The sequence below is a fragment of the Wickerhamomyces anomalus genome, assembly GCF_001661255.1.
Source record: "Wickerhamomyces anomalus NRRL Y-366-8 unplaced genomic scaffold WICANscaffold_7, whole genome shotgun sequence".
Lineage (NCBI taxonomy): Eukaryota > Fungi > Ascomycota > Saccharomycetes > Phaffomycetales > Wickerhamomycetaceae > Hansenula > Hansenula anomala.
Genome location: NW_017567116.1, coordinates 121,405 through 146,176, shown reverse-complemented (window position 1 = coordinate 146,176; position 24,772 = coordinate 121,405). Strand labels below are relative to the sequence as shown.

Genomic DNA, 24,772 nt, shown 5'->3' with positions numbered 1-24,772 from the left:
TACTTTCAAAGGCTCTCTGAGCAGCACTTGGTCCATTATGGAAGAAACTGGTTGCTTTTAGGGTCTTATAAGCATAAGTTTCCAAAAAGTCAATAACATCTTGAGCATCTGATTTAAATGCTCCTATCCAAAGCTGTATTTCTGAGCCTACTTTCTTCAGGAAGAAACTGGCTCAAGTCTCTGATGCATGCTTTAAGCTCTTGCCTATCAATACGTCTTACCTTCTAGCTAGCTTTGAACCTATGTTAATTAGTTATTGGCCTGTTACGTAAGGGTGCTTTAAGTAACAGAGCCTGACTTAAGTATAGAACCTTTTTCAGCTCTAGTGGACTTAATTCAAGCTCCCAAGAAGATTTTATATGGGAGTGTCTTAATCATACTCGGGAATTTATAATTTCGATGTTTTGTTAAGCTTTGGGACTTAAAAATATAGTTTTGCGAAGGTCGCTTTATCTGCGTGTGTGAGTCGTTTTCTCTTCTACTAGGAAAGCGTAACGACTTCTGTTCGTTTCCTGTGGTTTGCTGTTGTAATTTGATGCTACAGTTGATTTGGTGGTTTTAACTTTACTTTTGAAGTTTCATTGTACGAGAAAAGAATTAACACAGTAAGGTGTATGCTAGTTATTGATTCTACAGCGCTATGGTTCTATTTGCTTTAATGTTGTGTCTGTCAATATGGTTAATCTAAAATATAGAGTGTTTTTTGTAAGATGTCTGTTTCTTTGGTTTAGAACGTTATGTAGTCCTTTTCAAACAGTACTTGGTTTGGTATTTATCACTTTTCTGTTATGGGATAATGTGGTTTTATTTTCTGGGTGGATCATTTTTGTAGCAGTCAATGTTACTTCCCTCTTATGACATAGAGAGGATTTGCTTTATCAATAGTTTTGGTGATCTCTTGAGGCTTTAGCATGAATTCTGATGTCGTGTTGTGGTTGAGGATGTTCCTTAACCCCTGGCTTCAAATTTGCTTTGGTTTTGTATTTGATCCCTTCAATAAAATATAGCAGTAATGATGAAGTTGTATAATTTGCATAATTTCTTGTTCACCATCCAGAACGGTTGCTGTTCTTCAAATATTGCAAAGATTTCATTGTCATAATTGGTCTGAAATAATTCAACATTTAGAAAATAGTGATGGAATCTGCCTATATGTGGACATCCTTTCTGTATGTGACCTTAAAGGGAAGTATTAACTTTAATGTCAAGCTAAGCTATGAATGATATTGGCTAACTGTTCATTCAGCAGGTCCTTGTACTTGGAATTTCCTCTTTTCAATTGTAATGCAAGTTCGAAGTGAGCACAAAAACAGAGTTGAATTGAAGCGCCACTAATAACGGTGTCACAAAACCAATTTTATGACTGCCACAAACAGGAATCAAACTCCTCATAATTATGCGGGAAATGGAGGGATATTGATAGGAGCGGTTGAAATTTGAAGCTTGGTTTTTGTGTTTAGGAGAATTTGGATCCCTGGCGTCTGTGGGAGTAATCAATACCTTTCTTAATGAATACGCTGTGTTAATTCAGCACTGAGTATCAAATTTAATATGGGTTATTACTGAAGATGCAAAAGAGGCTCTAATGAGTAGATTGTTGAGCACTAAATTGTTAGATAAGATCATGTTGAATTCTGTCCAGGTTTGTAGATATACATTACATTTTGGCAGTCACAAGTTTCTCATCGTTGTAGTAAATTTTGAATGTGTTACAATCTATTATATGCAAAAAGAGTAGCTGTTAGTGAGTGTTCACTGTGTAGCACTTATTTTCGAACAATATTTGAAAACAGATGATACACCGAGGCATTAATTATTACTTGTGATCAAAAAACTATCCAGATAAGGACTTTTATTAATATACAGTATCAGACTTTCATCAATCAGACAGTTGATTTCTTCTTTTCTGCTTCTTTGGTTTTTTCTTCTTCAATTTGATTAACAAAGGTCACAATCTCTTCATTGCTTAATGATTCAACGCTACCAGATTGTAGCACTGAAATTTCAATATTTTTAGCTCCTGTTTGAACAACTTCCAATAAACTTTTGACTGCCAAAAGAATGGTTTCATCCTTTGACATTTCTTCAGTGTAATTCTTTTCTAGAAATTCACGAACTGTCTTACTGCTACGGCCAATAGAATTGGCTTTCCAAGCTGAATATATACCAGATGGCTCAGTTTGGTAAAGCTTTGGAACATTGTCATTTTCATCGAATCCAGCAATCAATGTAGCAATACCAAAAGGTCTAACACCACCTGATTGTGTGTATCTTTGTTGTACTCCTGCAACATACTTTGTTAAATAATCAATAGTAACAGGATCTTCTAGTGTTAATCTATGTGATTGTGCTTCAAGTCTTGCTTTATCCACTAAAATTCTAGCATCGGCATTCAAACCAGCAAATGCTAGGAAGACATGATTATCAATTTTTGTGATTTTACTTGGGGTGATACGTGGATCTTGTAATTTCAATGTGCTACGTCTTTCACATCCTAACACAACAACGTCTTTACCTTTGACACCAACAGCACATGTACCTCTCTTGACAGCTTCTGATGCGTATTCAACCTCTAAATACAGGTTAGTAAGCTATCATAAGCATATTGACAGATTGATATATTTGAATAACTTACGAAACACATGTCCGTCTGGACTAGATTATAATTGTTAGTATCAAGATCTTGATGGTGGCGAGAACCTTTTCCTCCAATTGAGGGTTATTTTGAAAGACATACCTGAAAATTGACAATGCACGATCGTAACCACTCATAATTTTATATAGATAATGAACTTCAGAAATTGAATTGAAGGTTTTGGGTTGAATTGAATGGATCAAAAGTAGATTTGTTAGTTGAAAAAGCTGTGAGCGATTCGTGATTTCAAAAGCTAATACTGATAATTCGCGAAACTAAACTTTAAAGAGCGGGTAAATACATCAAAAAAATATTATACGTATAGAGGAATCTAGATCAACTTTATAAATTACATGAACTAATGCCCTTTTTGATGTCGTGTTAAGTGTTTGATCCTAAAGAAACATTTGCCAAAAAAATGAGCCCCAAAGACAAAGTGCAGAACAAAACTCCCAAAAAGCCAGTTATTGCAAACAGAGAAGGGTTTTCGAGAGCTTCATTTTTATACCATGCTTCTCAATCAATGGCTTTGCAAAATGAGGCATTGTCCAGAATGTACTCCAAATCAATGGATTCTGTTACCAAAAAGAGTGTCTTGAAGCTCGACCCAAGCTTGAAAAGGACTGTATGTAAGGGTTGCCATAGAGTTCAAACAGCTGGTGTATCTTGTGCAATAACAGTTGAAAATGCAGGGAAACAAAGTGAGGTTTACCAGGTCAAATGCAAATGTGGGAAGCTGAAAAGATATCCAGTAGGTAAAAATAGAGATTATGTCTTATTTAGTGAGAAAGAGGAACATAATGTGGTTTGATGAGTTTATGGATTTCAACTTTTGTTTATGGTTTCACTTGTTGACTTCGAATTATGTGTAACGATTAATGAATTAAGATGGCTCTTTACATACTCAGTATATTCTGCGATTCATAATTCATATCTTTAACCATATTTAATCCATCAAGTGGACGCACGTCATCATAGTGTGTACTGTGAATTTAACTTATAAAAGTTTACTTTTCTTCTCTAACATTCTCTTTTGTGGGTAAACCTATTTGAAGAATCTCACGTTAGTATGGGTTACCTATTCCAACTCCCTTTATACATACCTTTGAACCTGTCCAATTGTAATGGAAACCAATTTCATGTGCTATTATTTCACCAAACCCAAGCATCAAGCCATTTATGAAAGGAAGTATCAAATTGACTGACAGTCTACCCAAAAACTTTGCGATTGAAAATGGTTCTTCTCCAGAGGAGAACTCAGTACTAGGAACAATTGATTCTTGTACTTCAACTTCCTCTTGTACTATTATATTTGCATCCTGTTCATCAACACCAGTTTGCTGTTCAATCACTTCTTCAGTAATTGTGACATCGGCATCGAAGGATTGTTCTTGATTGTCTGTAGTCTCACTTGGAAGATCGCTATAGATGCTGGTCATTTTGAACCCTTTAAATCAACTTTCCTCTGTTTCAATTACAATATTGTGAAGAAGAAAGATAATTCGAGAAAGCATTCATTAGTTTTTTGTTATGGTGATTACATAATTAATGTACGTGGTTGGGATTTTTTTTCCCTGTTTTTTTAGTCATACAAAAGTCAAAGATAGAGATAAACTTACACCTTCATAACGTTCAGATTTCCACATAGTTTTCTGGTATCATTGCTGGATTTTGATACCTTAATTAGGGAAACTGTAACAGTGCTGACTTAGAAAGTTTATTTTCACACAATTGAAAGTTTGGACGTACAATTTATTCTATTAAAATGTCTTCTATTTCTCCAAATGATACTGAAGATGAAGCCGATGTTGTTGGAAGAGCTCTTATTGGGATTGTTGATATTGGATCTAATGGTATAAGGTTCAGTATTTCTTCAAAAGCTTCACATCATGCAAGAATCATGCCATGTGTTTTCAAAGATAGAGTTGGTATATCTTTATTTGATGCTCAATATGATACAAATTCTACCGAAAAAAAACCTATACCAAAAGATACCATCAATGATGTATGTGCTGCTATGAAAAGATTTAGATTGATTTGTGAAGATTTCGGTGTTCAAGAATCCGGTGTTCGAATTGTTGCAACTGAAGCAACAAGAGAAGCTGTTAATTCTCAAGAATTTCGAGATGCTATTTATGATTCCACTGGGTGGGAAGTTGAACTTTTGAATAAAGAAGATGAAGGTAGAATAGGATCTTATGGTGTGGCCTCTTCTTTTGATTCTCTTTCCGGTTTATTTATGGATCTTGGTGGTGGATCTACTCAAATCTCTTGGATACAATGTATAAATGGTGAAATCACATTAAGTTCTAATCCAGTTTCTCTACCATATGGAGCAGCTGCACTTACAAGAAGATTACAATTTGAAGATAAAAAAAGTCTCTATTTTGAAATACAAAATGCTTATAAAGAAGCTTTCAAAAAAATTGATGTTCCTCCACAACTTTTAGAAGAGGCTGAAAGAAATAGAGGTTTTGATTTGTATACATGTGGTGGTGGATTAAGAGGTCTTGGACATTCATTAATAGCAGATATTAAAGAGTATCCAATTCCAACAATTATCAATGGATTTTCATGCTCTTTTAATGACTTTATTGGAATTTCAAATTATTTGTTTTTAAAAGATTCATTACCTCAAAAGGAATCTATCTTTAGAGTTAGTGAACGTAGACGTTCACAATTACCAGCTGTTGGTTTATTAGTCTCGGCTGCATGTGATTCACTACCAAAGATTAAGACCGTCCATTTTGCTGAAGGTGGTGTTAGAGAAGGTGCATTATATTCAATGTTACCAAGAGAAATCCGTGCACAAGATCCATTAATTATTGCATCTAGACCATATGCCCCATTATTGGCTAATAAGTATTTAGAGTTGTTAAAGACTGCTTTGCCTGAGAAATATGTTCCAAAAGAAGTTAGAGAAAGAGTTGCCCCTGCTTTATGTAATTTAGCATTTGTTCATTGTGCATATCCAAAAGAATTACAATGTACAGCAGCTTTACATGTTGCCACCACTGGTATAATTGCAGGATCTCATGGATTATCGCATAGAACAAGAGCTTTAATCGGGGTTGCATTATGTGATCGTTGGGGTGGTGATTTACCAGAAAGTGAAGAAAAATTTAAGACATCATTATGTGATCTTGTTAAAAGAGATGGTAACAAAATTGAGATGGAACGTATTGTTTGGTGGACTAAATATTGTGGTACAATCATGTATGTTATATGTGGTGTCCATCCAGGAGGTAATATTAGAGATGGTGCATTTAATTTCAAGATTGTTAATGGTGATATGGAAGTTAAAGATGAAGATGAAAAAAGAAAATTTGATGTTATTGTGGAGATTTCTAATGATGATATCAAGACAAGTGCAAGTGTTCGTGGAAGAATATTGACATTACAGAAAAAAGTTCGTAAACTATCAAGAGGCAGTTCGGAAAAAGTTAAGATTGGTGTTCAAATCTATGAATAAGAATCCATTCATCTACATTATATATAAATTTTCAAATAATAAATTCTATATTATCTATTTCCTCAAAATTGTGAAAAAGTAGTTATCAAAAGTAAAAACAATGCAGGATAAATAAAAGTAAAAGCCAAAAGATGCCAGTTCTGACACAAAGAAAAATAAACAAACAAAAAAAAAAGTATTTTGATAGGGTGAAAAAACAAACAAACATGTATAATTTTACATAATATAACTCATCATCATTAATAGTTTCCCCCTGCTTTTTTTTTCTCCATGGATGTCATTAAAAAACGTTAATAATTGGAAGTAGGGGATTGTAGTATTGTATGGAAATGCAAGGAATTTGAAATAAAACTATTCAATTTTTAACACCAACACTTTTACCTGAGGCTAATCTTTTTTCTGTTAAAGCAGCAATGATGGCAGCACCTGCACCAGACCCATCTTCAGCTGGAACGATAACGATTGGATAATCTTTTGGTTCTAAATCCCAATCAAAGATATCTCTTAAACCTTGAGCAGCACGTTCTTTAAAGCCTGGGTATCTGTTATAGACTGAACCATCAGCAGCACAATGAGCAGTGGTAAAGTTTCTCTTTTTACAGATGGCAGCAATACCACAAACAGATAATCTTGAAGCTCTGTTACCAATTAATTCAGCTAAACGACGAATCAATTTACGTTCATCCAATGTAGTTTCAACACCTAAAGTTTCTTTGAATAATTCTTGAGTATCTTTTAATTCTTCAGAAGGATCTTCTTCAATTTTAGCTGGAGCAGAAGTATCAAAAATGAATGGTTTGCTTAATAAAGAAACATCTTGATTTTTGAAAATATGTTTGTCATTGTATAAATCCAACAAGATTAAACGAACCAATTCACCTAAATAATAACCACTAATCATTTTTTCAAAACTTTGTTGACCAGGTCTTGGAGATTCCGCATCAACTTGAAGATCATATTTAGTTCTTGGTAAAACTTTATGTTCATTATCAAAAGCACCATATTCACAATTGATAGCCATTAATCCATTTTGATCGATATCATCACTCAATTTACCTTCTAATTTAGGGATATCTTTAACAATTTCATAATAAGCACCGTTACAACCAGTACCAAAGATTAAACCCATTTTGGCTTCTGGATCAGCATAAGCAGAAGCAACTAAAGTACCAGTGGTATCATTGATCAGAGCAACGACATCAATTGGGACATTACGAGCAGCTAAAGCATCTTGTAACATTGGGACGACATCTTTACCTTCAACACCTTCGATATCATAACCTTTAGTCCATCTTTGCAAGATACCTTCATTAATAGCACCTTGAGAAGCTGGGTAAGAGAAAGTGAAACCTAAAGGTAATTTTTTGGAAGCACCACCTGGGAAATGTTCATCAACAAAGACTTTTAATGAGTCAGCGATAAAAGACCAAAGATCATCAGCTTTAGCAGTTCTAATGTTATCAGGTAAAGCGTATTTAGTTTGGACGGTATCGAATTTTGAGTTACCAAGTAATTTAACCAAAACAACTCTCAAGTTTGTACCACCAAGATCAATAGCCAAATAATCACCAGTTTCTTGACCAGTTGGGTATTCCATGACCCAACCTGGAATCATTGGAATGTTACCACCTTGCTTTGAAAGACCTTTGTCCAATTCAGTGATGAAATGAGCGGTAATAGTTTTCAAAACTTCTGGGTTGACGGTTAACAAGTCTTCCAACTTGTGAACTTGTTCCAAAAGTTCAGGGTTAAGACCCTTTAATAATTTCTAAAGAGTTAGTATAGATACAAACAACACAAAACAAATGTGGACATACTTCTCTGTTGATAGCAGATTGTTCAACTAATGAGACCATTGTAGTTGTAGTAGTAGATCGTGTACGTGAGGGATAGTTAGACAGATGACTGACTAAATAAAAGTTGTTCTGGGGAAGTGAAAAAACGAAAGAGAAAACAGGAGTTGTTGGTACTTTTATAAGCTTCGAGAGCGTTGAAGACGTCAGATGGTAAACAGAAAAAAAAAAAAAAAAAAAAGAAACAGAAAATTACCCGTTTAACAGGCGGTGGATGGATTATTATTGCGGTAGTCACTTTCTGGAGAAGCAGACAAAGGGCAGAGCTGACTGGGTTACATTATGGACCCAGTACTGGTCTGTGCGTGGGTGGTTGTGCCTGTGGATTATTAGTATGGGGTTGGGTTGAGTTCGTGTCGTGTCGTGGTGGTCTCTTGATCTAAATCTCGTGCCCCAGTTATTGCTGCAGCAAAACCACTCGACAATTGGCGAAACCTGGAGTGTGTCTGGCTTTTCTGTTCCTTTCTATCCTGAGCAGAACCCCTGGGTGTTTTCTGGTGGAAGTGAGTTCTTTACCATTAACTACTCACACAATCTACAACCTATTCGATCTTCTACAACCAAGTATTCTGTCGTAAGTACTCCTTCTCGTGTTTGTTTGATTGTGAAATGGAAAAACTCGTCATGGAGATTTTCCGAAGTGACAACAAAGTTTTGGGGATGTACAGCTCCAAACTTTCGCTACAAGTGGTACATTTCCTCTCTGATACGATGATCTGATACCTTATTACTCTACAAAACAAACAACAAATCATAAGATTTCCAACTTTCCCTCTGTTCATATTCCAAATCTCCATTTTGTCTCCGGATTTTTTCCACCCTGTATCGAATGATGAGCACAAAAATTTTTCCAGATTCTCCAGAAAATTCCGTGTCCGTTGCAGCAACTGTGTGGGATGTATTTTGTAATAACAGCGACTGAAGGGAGTGTCGTTGAGTTAAAGTTGGCAAATAGATGCGTTTTCACGATAAGCTTAAGCCATTGTATGTGTTGAAAGGGGCGTAAAGCTTATTCCAGAAGTCTGTTTTTCCATCAAGCTAAAATTTACCTCCAGAGTCCATATCCGGAGAAATCTGGGGCGTCTCGAATCATCGTCAACTCTCAAAATTCAATCCACGAGGATATTTGTAACATCGTCTTGTTCAAAGGTGGCCTCGACTCTCGTATCTTGTATCCAATTAAACAAGGAACAAGCTTGATCTAGTTCAGATACCCTCAGTCGGCCCCTTAGCAATAGGTCTCTATCGGTGACGACTACACATGGGAGCATAAGCTATCTACAAGAAACAAAATCAGATATCTTGCCAGTGTTGTAACTTGTAAATTCGATGACGAAGCTACGGGAGCACGATAGCATGCGTTGAATTGAATCCCATAGACACAACGAGCTTCAGTATCATCAAAATGCTCTGGCTTGTACTCACCTTAAAAAACGGACAAACTTCCTTCATACTTGATACTTCCATACACTTTGAAACAAAGCACAACATGCTCACTTGTGAACAAATCAACCAAAAGTGTTCCAATCTTCATAATTGGCCTTTTAAAGTGCTTGTATGTGTTTCGCGAAAATGCTTACCCATAATTTACGTAATCTTTGGGAATTTCTGAAAATCAACAATTTGATTGAACAAATCTCGATTCAAAATGTACACAACAGATCAATCCATACAACTCATCAAAAGTCCCCATTCTCTAACCTCAATTGCCCAATCACATAAACCATGACCGATATAGACTCCGGTGCTCCAAGAATACCTAACTTTGAATTGGCTGATAATGCCTTTTTATTGACAAAACATGAATTATCTCATCGCCACCCAAAGGCTTTAAGTTATTTGAAAGAACAAATTGAAAAAGAACATTTAGCTCCATATTATTATTATTTACAACATGAATACGTTCCAAATGCATTGAAATGGGATCAATCTTTATATGAATCTTTATTGAAGAAAAATCAAGAAGAAATATCAAAATTGAAAAAATCTATTGAAGAAGTTGAAGAAAAAGATGAAGGTCAATTAGAAACTGCTGAAGGTTATAAAAAATTAGGTGAATATTATGCTAAAATTGGTGATAAATCAAATGCAATTACAACTTTGAAAAAAGCCTTAGAATTAACTCCATCAACTGGTTCCAAAATTGATATTTCTTTAACAATTACAAGAATTGGGTTTTTCTACGATGATAAAAATTTCATTGCCAAACAATTAGAATTTACAAACTCTTTGATTGAAAAAGGTGGTGATTGGGAACGTCGTAATCGTTATAAAACTTATCAAGGTTTATATTTATTATCAATTAGAGATTTCCAAAAAAGTTCAAGTTTATTAATTGATTCATTAGCAACTTTTACATCAACTGAAATTGCCACTTATGAACAATTGGCAGTTTATGCAACAATTGCAGGTGGATTTGCATTAACGAGAAATGATTTGAAAAGTAAAATTATTGATTCTCCAGAAATTTTATCATTATTACCAACTACACCTGAATTAGAACCAATAACTTCATTAACAATTTCATTATATACAAGTGATTATTCATCATATTTCAAATTCTTATTACAAACAAATGATGAAATCTTATTACCATCAAGATATTTATCAATACATTCAAATTATTTTATTAGAGAAATGAGAAGAAAAGCTTATGCTCAATTATTAGAATCTTATAAAACTTTATCATTAAAATCAATGGCTGATGCATTTGGAGTTAGTGTTGAATTCTTGGATAATGATTTATGTAAATTCATTCCAAATAAGAAATTAAATTGTGTTATTGATAGAGTTAATGGAATAATTGAAACTAATCGTCCAGATAATAAAAATGCTCAATATCAATTGTTAATTAAACAAGGTGATTCACTATTAACAAAATTACAAAAATATGGTGCTGCAGTTAGATTAAGTGGAACTACAGAACGTGTTGCTTAAGTCATGTATAATAAATTTGATTAAACATAAGTTTTTGTACGACCTTCAAATAAAAATTGAACAATTGTAGCTTGACCAAAACTAATTGCAACCATTAATACTATGATACCAATTGATAAATAAACCATTCTTGATTCAGTTGATTGAACAGTTGACATATTTCTCCATTCTCTTGCTCTTAAATAATCCATAATTTTAGCAATTTTAACAACATTTCTATCAATTTCAGATAAAGAATGTTCAGAAACAATTGAATCTTTATCATTTGATAAACGTTCTTTATTTTCTTTATTTTCATATTCAATTGAAAATTCAACTTTTTTCAAAGTATTATAAGGATTTGAAAAACAAAAAGTATATTCACCTAATCCAAAAGTTTTCAAAAGGAAATCAGCATATTTTTCATTAGTTTGCTTTATAATAGTTTCACCTTTTGGAGATGTGATTTCAAAATCTAATTCAAAATTACCACCTTGTAAAACTTGATAATTTATAATTAAAGCATGATCATCATTATCTAAATTGTTATAAATACACTCTTTAGCAAATGAAGGTATATTGATTGAAACTTTTTGATCAGCCTTAACGAATGATAAGCAGCAAAGCACCACCAATAGTGATGACCATAACAATTGTGAATACTTGAGCATTGGAACTATAGGGGCATAAAAATGAATGAAAGATCAATCAAAGATCAAGTTGGTTTTGTGCTTTTTGGTTGTTGTTTTGTCGCGTCGCCTTTTTTTTTCTTCTTCCTCGACATGATCTGGCCTTTTTTTTTTTCGGTGCTTCGAGCGTGCGACAACCAGATGAGATTGACACCTACAAAACAGAAATAACTTCAAATTATTAGGCATTATTTCATTGCTTTATCAATGGCATTTGCAATGTATTGTGTTAAATTGATTTCCAAGTTGTCATTTGACCCTTTGATCACATCGATCTCGGCTTTTTTACCGAAAAACATGCTTCTTTGTAACTCAGATCTCCAAATCTCTTGTTGAACATCATTATAAAAATCAAGTTCAAGCATCTTTGATGACAATGTAAAATCACGTATTGTTAAATCAAGACAGTCTAATTTCTTGATGAAATCCAAGATTGTAATATCAACAAGTTTTAATCTTGGACAATCAAATTTTTGATCTTTATTAACCATGAAACAATTTGATTTATCACCACCAGATTTAAACTGTTTCATGATATTTAAACCATAAGGATCAATATCAGCAATCCCCAAAACAGGTAAATGTGGGTAAGTTATTGATAATAAACTTAGGAACCGTTTGGTCAAATGATCGGGGAATCCTTTACCTGTGACTATGATTCTATTAGAGTTAGTTGGATCACAAAGTAAATTGAACACTGCATCTTTTTCTACAACAAGAATGTATTGAACATCATTTGATAATTGGATCTTGGATTTGTTGTTCAATCTGGGGATTAAAAAACTGCCTTGTTGTCTTGTGAATATTTGATCTAGATTTGGATTACCATTGAGTAAAGTAACATCACCAAAACATAACCCCTTTAGGGCAGCAACTGCACCAAGTTCTTGATTTGTGAAACCTAATACATTACATAAATCTTCAATTATAGCATCCACATTTGCCTGATTCTGGAATAAAGAAACATCTTGGTAATAAAGATCTCTTTTAGTTGTTATGATGTTTTTCTCTAAATTTTCAATCAATAATGAGATCAATCTGGTGTACATGGCTGGGGAATAGTTAGCATGGGGGTCGTAAGACTGACAAACATGTCCACTCACCAAACTTCATAGCTTCAGTCTCTGACTTTGCAGGGAATTGTATATTTCTCAAAAATTTAACCTTTTTAGAAGAAGACCTAAGAGCTGGCGGTTAGTATGGTGCCCATTTGAATCAGCAGTAGATTGAAAACATACGCTGAGCTGCTTCCAAGCTCGACTTTGATGTGGATTGCGCTGCCAGCGAGTATCCCATTCTCGATGAAAGACCTTATGGAGACTAGTTTCTCTAGTGGAGAGCGTCTGCAACAACGAAGATTAGTAACTGGATGAGATCTGTGCTTCTGAATGGTATCCAAAAACTACCTGTTGTCGGTGTGCTGGGCAACGTCTGGGTGGATGTGGACCTGTCTGGTGCTCTGCTCAGTCCAATTCTGAGTGCTTATGGACTTCATTGTTTATGTCTTTCTAAAGGCTCTTCGTTGCAATGGTTTTGGAATGTTTGATGTTTGATGGTTAATTTGTTATTCCTGGCGCCCACGGGTTGTTTTCAATTTTGGCCGTGGTGATTATGTCATCATCCTGGTGATTCCGGGGTAGTATCAGTTTGACATCATCATTTCAACTTGTTCCAACTCCCTAAAACTTTTATTAAGCAGCCAGGTACACCGTATAAACTGATAAAGACAATGCTCAGATCAAAGATAAAGCCAGCCAGTACCTTCAACTCTTTCAGGTCTTTCATCAAACAAAGATCCATCTCAACCGAACCATCCACTCCAGCAATCAATGAAGTTGTTGGTAACAACATCAAAGTGATCCATAATCACAAATGGACATCTTTTGAATTCCTAAACCAAAATAAATCATTCAGTTACAACAATACTTTTCTTAGAGATTCTTCAACTTCTTCAAGCTCAATTGATCCAGAATCTGGCCAAAAATTATTCACCACGGCTTCAATTATTGAAAGTTACCCAAAATCAATTGAATTCCCTGCTAATGATCGTATTCAAATCACTTGGAATGATGGTGAAATATCAGAGTTTGATCAATCTTTCTTGGAATCAAATGCAACTATTGAAAATAGAAAATTCGGTAAATATTTCGATGAAGATATAGTTACATGGGATATAAACAAAGAATTAACTATTGATAATGTTCCGAAAATTGATTATAATGATTATTTAACTAAAAAGGAATCAATTTCAAAAGTTTTAGAGAACTTAAACAAATACGGTTTAAGTCAAATTATAAACATTCCAACTAAATCTGATAAGGATCATGATTCATCTCCAATTGTTCAACAAATTGGTGAAAGAATTGGTTATATCAAACAAACTTTTTATGGTACCGTGTTCGATGTTAGAAGCGTTCCAAATGCTAAAAATATAGCTTATACAAGCCAATTTTTACCTTTACATCAAGATTTATTATATTATGAATCACCTCCTGGTCTTCAATTGTTACATTTCATCAAAAACAAATCAATTGGTGGTGAAAATGTCTTTGCTGATGGGTTTGCTGCTGCAAGACATGTTAAGACTGTGGATCCTGAAGCTTATCTAGCTTTACAAAGTGTTCCAATCAATTATCATTATGATAAAGATGGCCATTCTTATTATTATTCAAGACCTTTAATTGTGGAAAATGAAGTTGTTGGGCAAGGTGTTTATGGTGAAAAAGATCATTTCAAAGAGGTTAATTATTCTCCTCCTTTCCAAGCACCTTTTGATTTTGGTATCACTGGTCAACTATTAAATGAAAATTCCTCAAATATTAGTGTTGAATCCGGGGCACAAGAATTAGGTGATAGACACGTTTTCCAAGATTTCCTTAGAGGTTTAAAAGAATTTGAAGATTATATCAATGATCCTGAAAACCAATTGAAATTCAAAGTTGAAGAAAACACTTGTATCATATTTGATAATAGAAGAGTCCTACACGCAAGAGACCAATTTGATAATAATAGTGGAGAAAGATGGTTGAAAGGTTGTTATATAGATAAAGATGCTTATTTATCTAAATTAAGAGTTACAAAGAAGCAAATCAAATGATTTGATGGCTTCTTATTTATTTATTCTGCAAATTTACTTGTAAGAGCGAAAGGTTTTATGGTTGTACAAATGAGTATCTATAGTACTGATCACGTGTAACGTCACGTGTAACGTCACGTGAATGACTGTTTTTGTGTTGACGATTTTTTTTTATAAAGTTTTGAACGCGTCAAATTTCACGGCCCAAAAACTGCAAAAGAAAATATTGAGTGTTGTACAAAAACATCAATAAATTTCACCTTCAATTTGGTTGGTTTTGAAATTTGTTGAAACAAGCTTGTCTGTGTGTGTGTCTTAAAGAGGTTGAAATAGTCAGAAGTTGAAAGCTTTGAAGATCGTGATCCAGCTTAATCTACAACCACTTTTCCAATTATATATCCACAACAACCATGTCAGATCTTCAACCTGATCACTATAGGGATTTATTGACATATCATGGTGCTTTGAAACAGTTCCTGAGTGTATCAAATGCTTCAGCTAAGGCAAACCCCAAAAGAGCCGCTAAGGCTAGAGAAAAATTATTAAAATTATCTGCAACTCAATTTTATGAATTAAGCACTGATGTTTTTGATGAACTTGAAAGAAGAATTGATGAATCAAGAGAAGAACCAGATTTTTTACTGCCAAAGTCAACTTTCCATCCTAAAAGAAATGAAGCTAGAGAAAAATTGGGTTCTTTACAACAAGGCAGATTTAGAGATTTGGTTAGTGATATTTTTTATGAAATTGAAAGAAGAGACTATCATAAAACTCAACAACGTGCTTCATATCACTCTTTTGATTATGGTGGTCAAAGAAGTTCAAAAGGTTCAAATCTTAATAATGATCTTAATCCTTCTCCAGCTAATGGTAACATCAACAAGAATGGTGTCGTTGGTTTACAATCAACAACGGTGATCCCAACTAAAGCTGAACTTGCATGGAGTAGTGATGAAGGAGAGGATATGGATGAAAAGAACAATGATAAACAACATACAATAATACAAAATCAGAAATCATTTTCACCATCAACATCATCACCATACCATAGCCCTCAAAAACAACAACAATATCATCAACATCAACACTCCACGGACTATCAACAATTACAATCAAGATCAAATAGAAATAGTGATTTATCCTCAAGGAATCGTAATAGTAATCCTTCAGATAAAGATGTTCTTTCGGAAATGGTTGACTCCGCTCCAAAGCATTCAACAGCTCAAGTTAATCGTGGATTATCATTATCTAAAACAAGAAATAAAGATAGAGAGATTGAGTTGTTATTGGAAGAAGGTACAAAGATGGATCAAACTATAACTCAACTTGAACAAAAAATTGCATTATTACAAAGTAAGTCTGATAAATTTGAAAATGAAACAAAAGATTTGAATAAAATAAATCAAAATCTTAGCTCAAAAGTTTCATCATTAGAAGGTGATTTATCAAACAAAATTGAACAATTGAAGCAATTGGAACAAAATCAAAAATCAAGATCTCTCGATGACGATAATGATAAACTTCCACCAACTAGAAATTTACAAGTTGACACAAATTCTGGTAAAATTGATCAATCAGCGTTGGATGAATTGAAAAATGAAGTGTTGGATTGGAGAACTAAATTTGAAAATTTGAAATTGCAAAAAATTGAAGATTTGTTATCAATTAAAACCATTTCACAAAGTTCAATTTCTAATCTATTGGACAACAATGGATTAATCCCGTTAAACTTAGTTAATATTTTGCATAAATCAATTGAATCATTTTTGATTTCATTAAATAAAGATAAATCAGCCAAATCCAAAACTGATGTGAATACTTTATTTGATCATATTTCCAAAATTTCAAATATTTCAGGGAAAATTGCAAGTTTTGCACCTCATTCTGACAAAGCTGAATTGATACGAGCTTCAATCTCTCATTCAATTACATCAGCAAGGTATTATGCTCTTTATTCAGAGTTTTTGCCAAAGCTGGTTGTTGAAAGTGCAGTAAGTGAAATTGCTTTTAGTGTTTGTGATTTGATTTCTGAAGTTAAACTTAATAAAGATGATTCAAAATATAGTGCATCTGAATTTGAACTTCCAAATACAGCTCTAAATGGTGATGAAGATGTTTCAAATGAAATTTCACCTGTTAGACCTTTGAGAATGACAAAAAAAAGTTTTGAAAGTCCGTCATCGAAAAATGAACATAACACTACAACTTCTTCAACAACTCCAAGACCTTTGAACTTAACCTTCAACTCTCAAGGTAACAATATATCAACACCATCAACTTCAAAGAAACCTTATCAAGGGTTAAATGGATTGACTTCACCAATTACATCAGCTAAGAAAATGGAATTTGGTAACAAGATTTCACCATCATCCTCTTCAAGAGATTTAAAATCTAATAATGATGCATCAGGAAGTAATCCATCTACTCCAACTACTACTACTGCAACAATGAAGAAAAATGCTTTCCCATCAGTTATTTCAAGATATTCTCCAGAATCTGATAGAAAAAGCCCTGAAAGTAATACAACCACTGCACCTTCACTGAGAAAATCATCTTCAAGTAATATTTTATCAAAAGTTAGACAATTTGAACAACAAGGTAATGGTAATGGAACAGTTTCACCTCAAAGATCTGTTGTTAGTCCATTTTCTGATAGCAAATTTGGTAGTGGAGTGAGAAGAACTAGTGTTGATAGCCAACCTGAATCAATCGAGGTCCCAAAAGAGTCGAATGATTTCAAACGTCCAGCTGAAACAGTGAAAACAACAGATGTTAAAATGAATGATTCTTTGAAAACTTCAAATGAAGTTCCAGAAGTGAAGAATGTTGAGGAAAATATTGATAAGAACACCAATCAAGTTTCTAATCAACCAACATCAAAAGATTCCAAAATATCATCGTTGCCTATTCCGGTTGAAGCAAAAGGGATTAATTATGATGATGGAGAAGATGATGACGATGATGACGATGAGGTCGATTTCACTTCTATTGATAAATTGAAAGGTGCAATCAAGAAGAATGCTGATTTAAAACCAAAACCTTTAAAAGATGAGCTAGAGGAACCTATTGCTGTTGAAGATAGGGCACCAAAAGAAGAAGATGATGATGAAGATTTAAATGAACTGCCTAATGAGGAAGAATATAACAATGTGGAAAACAAAACTGCCCAAAACCCTTCAGAACTCAACAAGGATGTGATTTCAAAAGAACTTAGAGGTGATGGGTTAGAACATCACAATGGAAATGATGGTTTGAAGATTGAGCGTAAACAATTAAACCAGGCTTTTGTTGAACCTCCAAGTAATTTAGCTGCTTCATCCAAATCTATTGAACCACCAATTGATAACACAGTCAAATCATTAAACCTTGGAGAGCATAAAGCAACAAGTATTATTGAAGAAAATTTGAACCCGAATCCAAAATCCTCAGATAATGGAGCTCAAATTTCACAAGATGATTTTAAATCTGCACATGAAGCTGTCCTTTCTGAAGATGAGCAAGATGAAGATGGACATGATGTTCAACTGAAGTCTCAAGGTACTACAACAGATGTTAAATCAAATGGAAGAAATTATAGAAGTGAAGGACGTGATTTGGAGGAAGATTTTGATGTTGGGCAATTTGATATTGAAGATCCAGATAATACGTTATCGGAGTTGTTGTTATATCTTGAGCATCAAACAGTTAAGGTTATTTCTACTATTCAAACATTATTGACATCTATCAAAGCTGCTGACTCTACAAAGGGAGAATTAAGATCAGGATCAAGAGCTATCAATGCTGTTGTTTCACAGATGGTTGATGCTACAAGTAATTCTATGAATCAAAGTCGTAATGGACAATTAAGAGAGCATGGTATTTGGGTTGTTCAAAGTTTAGAAGATTCAGGTAGAAGAATGGATATGCTGTGTAATTCATCTAGTAAAGATGGAGAAGATAATGAAGATGATAATGAGGATTATGCAGATAAACATTTCAAACAAAGATTAACAGGTATTGCATTTGATGTTGCCAAATGCACGAAAGAGTTGGTGAAGACCGTTGAGGAAGCTAATCTGAAGGAAGAGATTGAACATCTGGATGCTAGATTGGGACATTAAATTGGATCTGTACAATAGACACTTTTAGTTATTACACACTATCCTTTGTAGAGCTCACGTGGTTGGTACGGAGTGCGAGACGGCGGTTGTGGCCGTGGCTCCCCGCAAATGCTCATACTTTTTGCAAAGAGGAGAGCCAGTGATCAGAAACAGGATCAACATCAACAAGAAAACAGTAAACATCAACTTCAAAAGCCCTGCGAAACTCAGTGACAGTCGCCACCAGAAACAAAGCTGATAGTCCCTTTGCCATACCGTGATTCTCACCACTTTGATGCGTCTGATCTGAGAACATAAAGCTATTCCCAGTGTTTTAGTCGACTTGATATTTAAGTCATCCTGCTGCCCAAGTTTGCCAATTACTCGAGACCTCAAAGTAAATAAGAGCCAGATGGTTTACTGATAATGTCACTCACTCACCATAATAATAATAATAATAGTAACATCAACAATAACAACAACAACATGATCTCCTCTGAAGGTTTAGACAACAAACCAAATCGCCACTTTCATATGAACAATCCAAATGGGTTTAATCTGGGGTTTTCAAGCCTGAATTTTCAATCTTCTCCAAATAGTTCCTCTCCAAGTGGTGTTTCTTCTGTTGCTGATCAAGTTGGTGCTATAGGACTTCGTTCCTCTTCTCAAAATGCTATCCCTTCTGTTAATGATGCTAAAGCTGGTGATACACCTATACCCAACCCATTGAATCGTTCTGATTCTTTGGAGAATACAATAACTACCACAAACAATAATATGAATTCAAAAGTCAATAAAAGATTGGATAGAATACCGGAAAATTTGGGTCCAAATGGTACAACTCCATCAGGTAAACCCAGATTATTTGTTTGCACCGTTTGTACAAGAGCTTTTGCAAGACATGAGCATTTGAAAAGACATGAAAGATCACACACCAAAGAGAAACCTTTTAGTTGTGGTGTTTGTCAAAGAAAATTCTCAAGAAGGGATTTATTGTTAAGACATGCTCAAAAATTACATGCTGGCTGTGATGATGCAATCAAAAGGTTAAGAAGAAGATCTATTCGTTCGAAATCAGTTTCAAGTCCTTCAAATAAAGAAATTTTAATGGCTGATGAAATGGATGTGGATTCTGATCCTAAAGCCAAGAGACAAAAGGTTTTCAATGAAGGTGATTCTGGTGATGGTGAAAATTCACAATTGTTGACTCCATCAGTTTCTTCAAACAACACAAACTTATTGTTTTCCAATTCTCAACATCCACCTCACCCAATTCACTCTGTATCTCATGGGAACATTTTCTCAAATACTCATAGTGGTATAGGTGCATCTGATTTCAAAGGTCGTCGTTCTTCATTTTCTGCTGCTTCTGCTTCGAACTATGCAAGTGTTCCTCAAAGTCAATTAAGAAACAATTACTACCAGGATTCTGTTGAATTCTCTACTCCTCAGTTGTTACCAGTTGAAAATTTATTGGGTTCTGACAATTTAAATCATCAAAGTATCAATACTTGGTTGTCTGATATTAATGCGTTACCTGGTTTGGATTTTTTGAACAACTTTTCCTTGAATGATTCTCAACAACAACAGCAACAACAAAAAGAACTTGATAATTCTGTCACTCCATCATCATTACTTTCTGACTCGAAAGTTTCCTCCACTGGGTCAAGACCAAAAAGACAAAATGTTGCAAGAAGAAGTCAATCACGGAAATCCTCAACAACAAATTTAAAACAAGAGACTGATATTTTTGGTTATTCATTTTATGATGATGACTACACCTTAGCTAATCAACATGATGAGTTTCAAGATATGAAGTTTTCTTACCCTAAATTACCTTCATCTTATCTTAAAGAATATTCAAGCTCCTCCCCAGATGGTTCAAATTCAAACAATTTGAATGATTACGAATTGTTAAGTGAATTAGAAATACCAAATCATGAAGAGAAAATATTGGCTGCTGGTTATTCATTTTATGGAAGTAATGATTTTGCACCTTCAACCATGTCACCTGCAAATATGTTCAATTTGAAATCTGAAAATGACACTTCTGCAATGGATATTGATTCTCATAAAGATTTTTCAAACCATCATGAAAATCAAAACCAACAAAACGGTGAAAATGATCAATATGCTGAAGACCTTTCATCTGAGACTCTATTTACTGAAAACTTGAAAAGCAACATTGAAAAAGTATTATCAAAATATCCATTTGTCAACATTCCACCACCTGATTTACCTCAATTGGATACTTTGAACTCATTTTGTCAAATCTTTAAGGAGAAATTTTTGTCACATTACCCATTTATCCATTCATCTATTTTGAATGAAAAGACAATGTATCAGTATACCAAAAATGATGATTCTCCAAATGATTTAACTTCAAATGTGTGTTTACCTTTGTTGATTGCAACTACAGGCTCATTATATTCAAATAATAAAAAGATTTCTGCAGATCTATATGAAATCTCAAGACGTTGTATTCATGTTTATTTGGATCTAAGAAAGAAAACGGATGATGCTGAAAAGGCCACAACTCATAATTCTCCACTATGGTTGGTTCAGTGTTTGATATTGAGTGTCCTGTATGGTTTGTTTGCTGAGTATGATGAATCTGATTTGAGTATAATTTTGAGACAAGTCAATGCCTTGTGCACCTTGATTAAAGTTTCGAAATTTACTTCCTTAAAATTTGAGAATGAGAATATTGAAATTAATGAAGATTATTTCAAAGAATACATTCTATATCAATCCAAAATTAGAACAGTTTTCATGATTTTCAACATTTCAAGTACTTTAACATGTTTTTATGACTTGACGCCATTTATTAAATACAAGGAGATCAAATGTGATTTACCAGATTTGGAAAATTATTGGACATGCTCAAATGTTGAAGAATTTAAACAAAAATGTGTGGAGAATAGTTCTTTGAATTATTGTCTAAATTTGGAAAAAATTTTAAATGACATGTTGATGAATAACCAAATCAATTACAAAATGTCAGAATTTGGTGCAAACATTGTTGTTTTTGGTTTACTACAGTATTTTTATTCCAACAAAAAAAATTCTTTAACAAACTTTTCAGCTGGTGTTTCTCCATATCATTCAAATTCATCAAATTTGGTTAAGAATTATAAATGGGAAGATTTGTTGATTGACCAAAATCTGAATATCAATTTAGAATCAATACTATTGAAAAACATTTCAGTTATCCGTTCATTGATGATTGATTTATCCAAGGTTAAAGAATGCATGTGGCATAGACGTTGGAGTGAAATGAGTCAAGAGTTTATTAGAATACATCCAAGAAATGATGATTTGATCGATGCTTGCGACTATTCAATTAGAACAATCAGTTTGATTTTCATTAATGATATTGATTCATCAAATTTTAAGAAATGTCTATCTTTGACCTTACAATGTTTATTTTTCAATTTTTTTTACATTGCAAAATTTTTGCACAGTTTTGAAAGAAGAATTTTAAAGTCATCAGCAAGTGCATTAGTCATAGAGAATATGAAACCAAGTGAATTAAAGTTGATTTCCAAAAACTTTTCAATTTATATCAAAATTGCTAAATTTTTGGCTGATTTAGAACAAATTTTGGTTCGTAATTTCAACTATCATGATATTGAAAGCAAATTGGCTACCAAAGAATTTGATGAAACACGCTATAATTTTGGAGTTCCACCTAGACTTTTGAATGAGTCAGATTATACAACAAATATCAATATGACACAAGTTTCTCAAGTTGCAAAACTTTGTTTATCTTCAAGTATTTTAAAGATTGGTGAATTTGTTTTCAACTTGGTTTTTGAAAAGGAGATGAACTTTAATATTTATAAAAGTTTAAGTGATGGCTTATTCCATTTAAGAGTTTATTTGGAGAGTGACCTTCAACAAAAATGAAAAACAAATACAGTGTATCATAGAACTATACTACCATACAAATATTAATTAATTAACGACTTAATGATGTTCATGTTCAATGAGAATATAAAGCTAGACAATTAAAGGTTTCCAAATCATTATTTATTATTTATTATTTATTATTTATTCATTATTTATTTACTTTTAAAACTACGTTTGATTTTACTATAATACTTCATTATCTTTATGTACAATTCATTTACTGCTCCATTTGAACTGAGACTTCCAAGGGTGTCTACTGATAACACATTGAACTAACCATTCCCAGTCTACTAATTCCATTTGTAACTTTTGATTACTTGACAGCACCTCAGACAATATTGAATTCTTTTTAATTCTTCTTCTTTTGTTATCATTAACCTTATGGTCTAAAACAGACTTTAAAGATGAAATTTTGTCATGATAAATCAGTATATCTTTGTTATATGAGTGTTCAGTCACTGTACTGATCAAGTTTGTATAGTTTGTTATAGGTACAAAACTGACTTTCGCGGCACCTAAAATTTTAAACAAAAATTGGGTTATTTCAATGTTCTTCTTTGAACAGATGAACACATTTTTGCTCTCCAAAATCCTATTATTTCGCAACTGTTGTGATAAATCAGTTTTTGAAATGTAACCTTGAATAAACTTGAAGATATCAGCAGATTTAACCTCACCACGAAATTTTGAAGATTCACCTGATGCTAATAAATAGGTACTGATATTATCAAGTAATTTGTTATCAGAAATACAATCATAAATAAAGTCCTCAAATAACAAGGGCCATCCTAGAGCAACAGTTTCAAGATATTTGGGGCTTCTCGAATACTTTTCAGCGATCAAAGCTCCGAATTTGAAATCTTTAAAAGCATCACTTTTTGGTTCCCCATTGGAAAAATCAATCATTGAAGCAAACCCATCATCTAGTACAGTACCCCCATTCATCACAATAGCTTTAGTTAAACCATCTTTATCAACTTCACCTGTTATTACAAACACACATTCATGAAATATATCACTTGTTGTTTTCTTTGGCTTCTTTGGTGTTGACAATACAAGTTCTTCCTCATAGGTCTTTGGTATAATTCTTTTCAACTGTTGTACTTGATTGATTGAAGACCTTTTGGGTTTTATCTCATTCAAAACCCTTGGTCTTCTATGCCATTCCTCATTTTCAACATGAACCTCTGCCAATGGAAACTTTTCCTCTGTGTCCAAAATCTTCATACTTTTACCTTTTCCCTTGACTCTTTTAACAATAACAGTATCGTAGCCTCTCATGCAGCGTATGGCTTTCTCCTTAAGATTTTGGATGACACACTCCAACCCTGTAACAAGATACACAAGTCTGCCAATTTTAACTGTATCACCAATTTGAATATCTAATGGGAAAATTCCACCATTGACCTCATCTGTAGATTCGAAGAACTTAACCTCCAGTCCCTTTTTACCCAAGCTCAGTATCAAGCCAGGATAATAACGAGTATTAGCTAGGCACCAAACGCTATCTTTGAATCTGATATCCTCTTCACTCAAATTGTGTGTCTCTTCTCTCAATATTCCATTGGGTAAGACATTTACGTCATATTCTGGGGTCAAAATACTTTGTTGGTCATTTGTAGAAATGTCATGATCATTATCATCAATTTGAGAAGTATTGGCATCTAAAACTATGGATAAATCAGAGTGATTAATACTTTTATCGGGTGAGCTAGTGAATTGAAGCTGTAAATCATTCGCTTTGGAGGATTTTTTCCTTTTAGAATTTCTGGTTGGCCTTATAACAGGGTTTGAGCTTTTTGAAGTTCCTTCATTCCATTCTGTTTGTAACTTTAGATTATCGGCTTCTTCTTCAATTGTATTATCAACCACTTTACTTTCATCATCAACATCTGAAAATTCTTGTGTTATGTTCTCAGCCAAAGCATTGAAATCAACAGCCTGTGAATGGAAACTCTTATTGGATGTATTGATGGTATTTGTTTCGATGTTATTGTTGTCATCAGCCTTTGCCTTTTCAATTTCAAAAGTGTCCGCTTTTTCACGAATTGCAGGAGACGATTCTTCAACATTTGGAGAGGAAGTTAAATGTGATTTGGTAACTTGTTTTGGTGCACCTTGTTCTTGAGTATTTTTATTG

At 33.7% G+C, this 24,772-nt stretch overlaps 12 protein-coding genes across 12 annotated transcripts; 6 read left to right on the top strand and 6 right to left on the bottom strand.

Annotated features, from left to right (window-relative positions):
• Positions 1-1,883: 1,883 nt before the first annotated feature.
• On the bottom strand, positions 1,884-2,772 carry PRE6 (proteasome core particle subunit alpha 4; the record flags this gene model as incomplete). Its single annotated transcript, XM_019183883.1, has 3 exons — positions 1,884-2,572; positions 2,636-2,655; positions 2,738-2,772. The coding sequence occupies 3 exons, from the start codon at positions 2,770-2,772 to the stop codon at positions 1,884-1,886; spliced, it is 744 nt and encodes a 247-aa protein (XP_019036209.1).
• Positions 2,773-3,086: 314 nt separating this feature from the next.
• RPR2 (ribonuclease P protein subunit RPR2) lies at positions 3,087-3,428 on the top strand (the record flags this gene model as incomplete). Its single annotated transcript, XM_019180861.1, has 1 exon — positions 3,087-3,428. A coding segment is annotated over one exon (342 nt), but the record flags the coding sequence as incomplete, so codon positions are not given.
• A 307-nt stretch (positions 3,429-3,735) lies between these two features.
• On the bottom strand, positions 3,736-3,987 carry MIM1 (Mim1p; the record flags this gene model as incomplete). The annotated part of the gene is made up of 1 exon (XM_019180860.1): positions 3,736-3,987. A coding segment is annotated over one exon (252 nt), but the record flags the coding sequence as incomplete, so codon positions are not given.
• Positions 3,988-4,400: 413 nt separating this feature from the next.
• Positions 4,401-6,107, top strand: RTG2 (Rtg2p; the record flags this gene model as incomplete). The annotated part of the gene is made up of 1 exon (XM_019183882.1): positions 4,401-6,107. The coding sequence occupies one exon, from the start codon at positions 4,401-4,403 to the stop codon at positions 6,105-6,107; it is 1,707 nt and encodes a 568-aa protein (XP_019036206.1).
• A 355-nt stretch (positions 6,108-6,462) lies between these two features.
• WICANDRAFT_65261 (uncharacterized protein) lies at positions 6,463-7,963 on the bottom strand (the record flags this gene model as incomplete). Its single annotated transcript, XM_019183881.1, has 2 exons — positions 6,463-7,875; positions 7,925-7,963. 2 exons carry the CDS (start codon positions 7,961-7,963, stop codon positions 6,463-6,465), a joined length of 1,452 nt encoding a protein of 483 aa, XP_019036205.1.
• Positions 7,964-9,685: 1,722 nt separating this feature from the next.
• On the top strand, positions 9,686-10,897 carry RPN7 (proteasome regulatory particle lid subunit RPN7; the record flags this gene model as incomplete). The annotated part of the gene is made up of 1 exon (XM_019182436.1): positions 9,686-10,897. The coding sequence occupies one exon, from the start codon at positions 9,686-9,688 to the stop codon at positions 10,895-10,897; it is 1,212 nt and encodes a 403-aa protein (XP_019036204.1).
• A 20-nt stretch (positions 10,898-10,917) lies between these two features.
• Positions 10,918-11,547, bottom strand: WICANDRAFT_36132 (emp24/gp25L/p24 family protein; the record flags this gene model as incomplete). The annotated part of the gene is made up of 1 exon (XM_019182399.1): positions 10,918-11,547. One exon carries the CDS (start codon positions 11,545-11,547, stop codon positions 10,918-10,920), a length of 630 nt encoding a protein of 209 aa, XP_019036203.1.
• Positions 11,548-11,753: 206 nt separating this feature from the next.
• Positions 11,754-12,617, bottom strand: SPO11 (DNA topoisomerase (ATP-hydrolyzing); the record flags this gene model as incomplete). The annotated part of the gene is made up of 1 exon (XM_019182451.1): positions 11,754-12,617. A coding segment is annotated over one exon (864 nt), but the record flags the coding sequence as incomplete, so codon positions are not given.
• Positions 12,618-13,294: 677 nt separating this feature from the next.
• WICANDRAFT_58527 (uncharacterized protein) lies at positions 13,295-14,847 on the top strand (the record flags this gene model as incomplete). The annotated part of the gene is made up of 2 exons (XM_019182825.1): positions 13,295-14,354; positions 14,409-14,847. 2 exons carry the CDS (start codon positions 13,295-13,297, stop codon positions 14,660-14,662), a joined length of 1,314 nt encoding a protein of 437 aa, XP_019036201.1. The 3' UTR covers positions 14,663-14,847.
• A 12-nt stretch (positions 14,848-14,859) lies between these two features.
• SPA2 (Spa2p) lies at positions 14,860-18,748 on the top strand. The gene has a single exon (XM_019180499.1). The coding sequence runs from the start codon at positions 15,052-15,054 to the stop codon at positions 18,739-18,741; it is 3,690 nt and encodes a 1,229-aa protein (XP_019036200.1). The 5' UTR covers positions 14,860-15,051; the 3' UTR covers positions 18,742-18,748.
• A 122-nt stretch (positions 18,749-18,870) lies between these two features.
• On the top strand, positions 18,871-22,736 carry ADR1 (DNA-binding transcription factor ADR1). The gene has a single exon (XM_019184227.1). The coding sequence runs from the start codon at positions 19,147-19,149 to the stop codon at positions 22,627-22,629; it is 3,483 nt and encodes a 1,160-aa protein (XP_019036199.1). The 5' UTR covers positions 18,871-19,146; the 3' UTR covers positions 22,630-22,736.
• A 109-nt stretch (positions 22,737-22,845) lies between these two features.
• WICANDRAFT_65254 (uncharacterized protein) lies at positions 22,846-24,753 on the bottom strand (the record flags this gene model as incomplete). Its single annotated transcript, XM_019183880.1, has 1 exon — positions 22,846-24,753. A coding segment is annotated over one exon (1,908 nt), but the record flags the coding sequence as incomplete, so codon positions are not given.
• Between the last annotated feature and the right edge of the window lie 19 nt (positions 24,754-24,772).